This window comes from Diospyros lotus, chromosome 4 (genome assembly GCF_014633365.1).
Source record: "Diospyros lotus cultivar Yz01 chromosome 4, ASM1463336v1, whole genome shotgun sequence".
Lineage (NCBI taxonomy): Eukaryota > Viridiplantae > Streptophyta > Magnoliopsida > Ericales > Ebenaceae > Diospyros > Diospyros lotus.
This window is the reverse complement of record NC_068341.1, coordinates 35,715,488-35,722,279: the sequence shown is the minus strand read 5'-3', so window position 1 is coordinate 35,722,279 and position 6,792 is coordinate 35,715,488. Positions and strand designations below refer to the sequence as shown.

Below are 6,792 nucleotides of genomic sequence, written 5' to 3'. Positions count from 1 at the left end.
ATCTGCCGACAGGTGAAATTTTTTAAAACCATGAAGAAATTCAAAGCCCTCCGATAATAATATATATTGTCTTATAAAATAAAAATAGCTATTATTTTGATGATATATATATATATATTTTTGGTATAAAAACCCTTCATCAAGAAATCTATTCCGTATTCGGGTTTAGGGTGGTAAAAAGTGTGCTGAGTAAATAATACCCATTGACTATGAGTGAATGAGTAAATGATATTTGGGAGGGTGTTGTCATGTACTGTACTTCTTAAACTTTTATATATAATTATTAAAATTATATCCTTGCAACATATATAATTAATTTCATACAGTACTAAAGCTAGAAAAAAAAAAAATTACGAACCATCATCATCTGTCTTTGTAATGCGATGGATGATAGTAAATTAACGAAGCAAGAAAGAAGAATATTAATGGATATTGGGAGTAGTTAAAACTTTAAATTTAAGATGCAAGTAATTTAATTAAGTTGCTAGCGAAACTGGCCGCCGCTGTAAGTTTGACCGAAGGACCAGTTTGGTGGGGCGACATTGTAAGACACGACGGTGCGGCCGTCGCCGGTAGTGACACTGAAAGAGAGGCTCTGGCCGTTGAGGTAGCTGTTGCTTTGCCAGTTCTGGCCCCAGTTCCTCGACATCGGCTGCCAGCTGGTTCTCGATCCCTTGATGGACACTGCGTGGACATCTCCGGCGCCGGCGACGTTGGTAATGAGCACAAGGTTGAAGTAGGAGTTGCCATTGATGGTGAACCTAATGCCTCCACTTCTCCTGCAGGGTACCCTACAAAACCAACACCTTAATTAGTTACAAGACAAATGGAGAATTAATGATATGAATGCTTTCTAGCTGTTCTAAACGTTGTAAACCTTTCCCGTTACCGGCTTTTGTCGGGTTTTAGGAAAATGTCAAGATAAATGCAGAAAATTATAACAATACAAAAACAAAAATGAAAGAAAGACTTTTAGCGACAAACTATTTTGTAAGTTAAAACCCTATACTGACGAATTTTCTGCATATGCTGACCCAAAATAATTCTGTAGCTAATATTATGTCGCGGTAAATATTTAAATGATTGGCAACAAGAGGTATAGTCTGTCAGTATATAAACTGTACCTTCTGAAATTCACTATATATATTATGTCGCGGTAAATATTTAAATTTTTCCCTGGCATTTTTCAGCGAAATTCACTATATATAAACTGTACCTTCTGAAAGCTACGGGGACAACCCCAGCTCTATACTGAGCAATGTGGAGGAAGACAGGCTGAGAGAGATCAAAGTGGAGGTTAGGAGGGTCACACCAGCCGCCCGGCGGGCAGAAGTTGGTGGCGGTAACGACGATGACGCCGGGGAGGCACCATTGGGGATCATTCACACACCTGATCTCGAAACAAGCCCCACAGCTCAAGCCATTGTCAAACAGTGCTGTGCTCAATGCGGCAGTGTTAGTTCCATATCCCTGGCTATACAGGTTCCCGTACCCACAAGCCCCACCTGCCAAAATTTCAAATTAATACAACCCACAATATTCTTATACCATATAGATTTAACGTCTCTTAATTTCTTGCAACAAGAAGGTGTTAGCAACTTAAATTTTAACTATAAAAATATATCACACAAACGCGCACACACACACACACACACATATATATATATATCAATATTAATATTTTATGACACTACAAATATATCTTCTACATCTATATATATATATATATATATATATAGAGAGAGAGAGAGAGAGAGAGAGAGAGAGAGAGAGAGAGAGAGAGTAGGGTAATAGTAACACACCCATTGTGCCAGAGGCATCACCACCGCCATAAAAAGTGGCACGAGCATTGGTCCAGCCCCAGTAATCGTAGCCATCAACAGAAGAGATCATAGAGACAAGGCCCATCATCATCATGGCTATGCCAACAGGAACAGGTGCCATTTTTCCTGCAGAAAAAACATTCAAGTCGTTTATTTTCTAATTAAGTCATAACTGAGAAATTGAATGTACGTACGAGTGGTAATTAAACACAAGCAAAAAGGTGAGAAAATTAAGAGATGCATGGTTACAGAGAAGAGAAGAGAAGAGAAGAGAAGACGATGGATGGAGAGGAATTGTGAGGAAATGACGAGTGGTTTTGAGGGGAATAAATAGAGATCATCAGCTAACTAGGTTGGACTTGGAGCCCCAAACATTAGAGATAACAGTTTGATAAGTTTCAGCTGTTGTTTGGGACCCCAGAAGATGTTTCCATGGTGAGTTGTCATGTGGGGGAGATTAGAAATTAAGTAGTAGAGACTAGAGGGAATTGGTAGGGTACGTAGGAAGTGGTTTCATGATATATATATATATATATATAATATGATGTCTTTATAGAATTTAATTGTATGCTGGAATTTTCACTAAAAAGAACTGCAATATATAGAAACTTGTTCATCGGCCCAATTACATTATATTGATTGAAGCCCATTCAAAGGGATGAAGCCCATTCAAAGACCAAAACTAAAAGGAAATCTCAGCAACTAAGATGCCACTGGTCAACAAGGAAATCTCAGCATAAGCCACTCGTATACAAAGGCATGATTTAGCAGAGCATACAAAGCAGTATCTCAAGAGTAGGAAGAAAGGGCATTAGTTAGCTTAAATATTGTTGGGCTGAGACATGCATACACACACATACAAATGTCCCAACCACCTCTAACACAGGAAGATAATAACAAAGACAATTCCCACAAAATAGATCGAGGCAGCCCAAACATAAAAACAGTGAAAGAGGCACGAGGTTTTTACCGTGGTTCACCCTAAAATAAGGCTATGTCCACGTTGAGTTCCGGTTTAAGGGAGCTCACTGCACTATAATAATGATGATAGGTATACACCCTCAGCTTGTCAACACTCCAAACAAATACAGTAAGACAAGTAAGTAAAATGGTAACAGTAATAGCTTACAACCATAAACAAGCCAACACACAAGATCTGTAGGACTCGAACAGCACTGAAGGGGAGGATGACAGCAGTAGACGGAAGAGATCAGTGAGCGCCAGTGTTTCGCCATGGATCGCAGCTAGGGTTTAAATAGCCACGTGAGAGGATAGGTTCTGGAGAGAAGATCGGCAGATTTAGGGCTAAGGATGAGATGGGGTTGTAACAAATGAAGACCAAGTCATTTATATGGGAAAGCATTGGATGGGCCACGGAGCTAACAGATCGCGGAGGTTGCTGAATGGGCCAAGCCCAATTGCCATCCATCCTGCAAGGCCGCGGGAGGTTGCTAAATGGGTCAAGCCCACTAACCTTCCATCCCGCGGCCCTCTTTGAGTTGGGGCTTCACTATCAACATTCCCCACCTTGAAGACTCAACACAAACCTGTAGAATAGTGCAGCATGCTTCAACCTCTCACCTTCATCACTCTAGTTGGTTTTGGGTCAACCAACATCAATGTGCAGCAAATCCAAACAGTGTTTGAATTTTGCTGTTGACACCACCTTAGTCCCCATGTCGGCTGGATTCTCTTCAGTAGGAATTTTCTGAATGCTTACCTTTCTTGTTGCAACCTGATCTCTGACATAATGGTATTTTATGTCTATATGTTTTGATCGTTCACGGTACACCGGATTTTTACACAAGTATATAGCACTCTGATTGTCACAAAATATGCCAGCATTTCTTACCAGTAAGTGGATTTCAGCTAGTATACCTTGAAGCCAAATGGCTTCCTTAAATGCATTAGTCAAAGCCACGTATTCTGCCTCAGTGGAAGACAGCGCAACTAATGGCTACAGCTGTGCTTTCCAGCTGATGCAATTACCTCCAAGAGAAAACATATAGGCTATTGTGGATTTTCTAATGTCACGATCACCTGCAAAATCAGAGTTTACATACCCAACAAGATCAAGATTTTCACCTCTTTTCATATAATTTAACCCTACTCCGGTTGTACCTTTAATATATCTCAGAACATATTTCAGTGCATCCCAATGTGATTTTCCCGGATTAGACATAAATCGGCTAAGCAATGAAATAGAGTATGCAAGGTCAAGTCTAGTGCTTATCATTGAATACATGATAGTCCCTATTACATTAGCATAAGGAATATCTTCCATTTTAATATGTTCAGCATCAGTTTTAGGGCATTGAGATTTTGATAAAATGAAATATCCAGCTAGGAGAGTGTTTACAGGTTTACAGCCAGCCATGCCAAACTTAATTATTATTTTTTCCAAATAATCATGTTGATGAATTTTCATAAAATATTTGCTTCTATTCCTTTCAATTTTCATACCAAGAATTTTATTTGCAGGACCTAAGTCTTTCATATCAAAGTTGTCATTTAATTGAGACTTTAAGTTTTTAATTTTAGATTTAGATTTGCTGATCAATAGAATGTCATCAACATATAGAAGTAGGTAAACAGGTTCATCAGATATTATAAAGTAAAAACAGGCATCGTAGTTGCTTCTAATAAAACCAGCTTTCAATGCAAAATCATCAAACTTTTTATACCATTGCCGTGGGGATTGTTTTAATCCATATAGAGATTTTTTAAGTAAGCAAACATGTTCTGGATGAGAAGGATCTACATAGCCAACAGGTTGATCCATATATATAAGTTCTTCTAGATCCCCATGTAAGAAAGCTGTTTTAACATCTAATTGTTCTAGTTCTAAGTCAAAATGAGCAACAATAGCTAGCATCAGTCGAATTGTTTTAAACCTTACAACTAGTGAGAAAATTTCAGTATAGTCTATCCCTTCCCTTTGGGTAAACCCCTTAGCAACTAGGCGAGCCTTATACCTAATAGGATCATATTTGTTCATTCCCTCTTTCAGTTTATATAGCCACTTACACTTTACCAACTTATGGTTTTCAGGCTTTGCAACCAACTTCCACGTTCCATTTAATTTTAAAGATGCCATTTCCTCATTCATGGCTTGTTTCCATTTTAGGTGTTCACGAGATTTAATGGCCTCTTCATAACAAGATGGTTCAGTAGATTTCATTTCAGCTCTTGCTATCAGAGCACAGTAAATTAAATCAGCGTAGCCAAACCTAGCAGGTGGTCTTACTTCTCTCCGGTCTCTATCTCTAGCAAGCTGATAGTTGCTGAGATCTGGATGAGGGGTGTCTACAGCCACCTCTTCAACTTCACTTTCACTATGGTTAGGCTCAGAATTTTCACCTAAGTGCTCAGAATTTCCACCTAAGTTACTGTCTAATACTGGATCAGACTCCTGAGGATCAGGTACTGTCAGCTGGTCATGAATACCAGCTCGGTGCTCCACCTCAATATAATTTCCACCTCTATGTTCATGATGTTCTGAAGTTTCTACTATTTTATTTGAGGATTTGCAAGGGAAGTTATCTTCATTAAATACAACATCCCTACTTATTATAATTTTTACTCCACCTGAAGTCCTATCCCATAGCCGGTATCCCTTAGTCCCTTCTTGGTATCCTAAGAATATACACTTCTTAGATCTAGGGTCCAACTTACCCTCTGATTGATGAGCAAAGGCCTCACACCCGAAAACTTTAAGATGATTGTAGGTTAGCTTTCTCTTGGTCCATTTTTCTTCTAGGCAAACAAGTTTTAATGCAGTTGAAGGACTCCTATTTACTATATATGCAGCAATGTTTAGTGCTTCCCCCCATAATGATTTAGGCAAGTTAGCAGTAAGTAATAAGCATCTGACTTTTTCTAATAAAGTTCCATTCATCCTCTCAGCTACCCCATTTTGTTGGGGTGTATATCTTACTGTTCTATGCCTAAGTATGCCTTGGGAACTACAATATTCATTAAATTCTTTGTTGCAGAACTCTAACCCATTATCTGTTCTTAAAATTTTAATTTTTCTTTCTGATTGATTTTCTACTAGAGTTTTCCATGACTTAAATTTATCTAATGTCTGATCTTTAGATTTAAGTAAGAAAACCCAGACCTTCCTAGTATAATCATCAATAATAGAGAGAAAATACTTGTTTCCACCTTGAGTAGGTGTCTGAGATGGACCCCAAAGATCTGCATGTAAGTATTCTAGGCATGCCTTCGCAAGGTGAGTTCCTTTAGGGAAGCTTAACCTGCGTTGCTTGCCAAGGATACATGACTCAGAATTTATAGAGTCAGGTGTTAGAGAACCTAGGTAGCCTTGGCTTGATAAAGCCTGCATACCTTTCAAGCTCATATGACCACGCCTCAAGTGCCATAGATCTGTTCCCTCAGATTTAACAGTGCATGCAACAGGCAAGTATGAAGAACAACAACCATTCAAGACATATAAACCATTTTTCTTGGTACCAGAAAGAACTAACTTATCATTCTTAAATACAAACAATGAACCTTTTTCAGCTTTATAAGATAATCCTCGTTCATCTAAAGTGCCAAGTGATATTAGATTTCTTTTTAAATTTGGCACATATCTTACCCCTGTGAGAATTCTTAAGTTATTGTCATGGAGTTTAAGTGATATGTCCCCTATGCCTTATACTTTGCATGAATGATTGTTTCCTATATAGACTGTTCCCTTTTCATTATCATCAAAATTATGAAACCATTCTAGGTTAGGACTCATATGAAAGGAACATCCTGAATCCATAATCCATTCACTAGAGGAAGTTTCAGAAATAGTTAAGACTTCTGCTAAACAATTTGAGGTTCCTACAGGATCAGTCGGGTTTGCCTTTTGATTTTGTCTCTTTAAGTCATAGCAGTACTTTTTAATATGGCCTTCCTTACCGCAATGATAACATTTCCATTTAGGTTTTTGTTTTCCTTTGTTATCTTTTTTCTT

The 6,792-nt window shown here is 38.3% G+C and overlaps 1 protein-coding gene across 2 annotated transcripts; it reads right to left on the bottom strand.

Annotated features, from left to right (window-relative positions):
* Positions 1–301: 301 nt before the first annotated feature.
* Positions 302–2,292, bottom strand: LOC127800031 (expansin-A10-like). 2 transcript variants are annotated; one of them, XM_052334419.1, is made up of 4 exons: positions 2,073–2,292; positions 1,803–1,949; positions 1,217–1,505; positions 302–791 (listed from the first exon to the last, which is right to left on the bottom strand). In XM_052334419.1, the coding sequence occupies exons 2-4, from the start codon at positions 1,942–1,944 to the stop codon at positions 485–487; spliced, it is 738 nt and encodes a 245-aa protein (XP_052190379.1). In that variant the 5' UTR covers positions 1,945–1,949; positions 2,073–2,292; the 3' UTR covers positions 302–484. The 2 variants fall into 2 exon arrangements, with proteins under 2 accessions (XP_052190379.1, XP_052190380.1); XM_052334420.1 differs by lacking the exon at positions 2,073–2,292 and having other exon boundaries at positions 1,803–2,061.
* Positions 2,293–6,792: the final 4,500 nt, after the last annotated feature.

Bases quoted from the DNA above. Each gene is read 5' to 3' on its own strand.
- LOC127800031 (XM_052334419.1), bottom strand. From the start codon at position 1,944: ATGGCACCTGTTCCTGTTGGCATAGCCATGATGATGATGGGCCTTGTC. The intron at 1,506-1,802 runs GTGTGTTACTAT...AAATTTTGGCAG, and splicing joins TGATGCCTCTGGCACAATGG to GTGGGGCTTGTGGGTACGGG. The intron at 792-1,216 runs GTACAGTTTATA...TTGGTTTTGTAG, and splicing joins GTCCCCGTAGCTTTCAGAAG to GGTACCCTGCAGGAGAAGTG.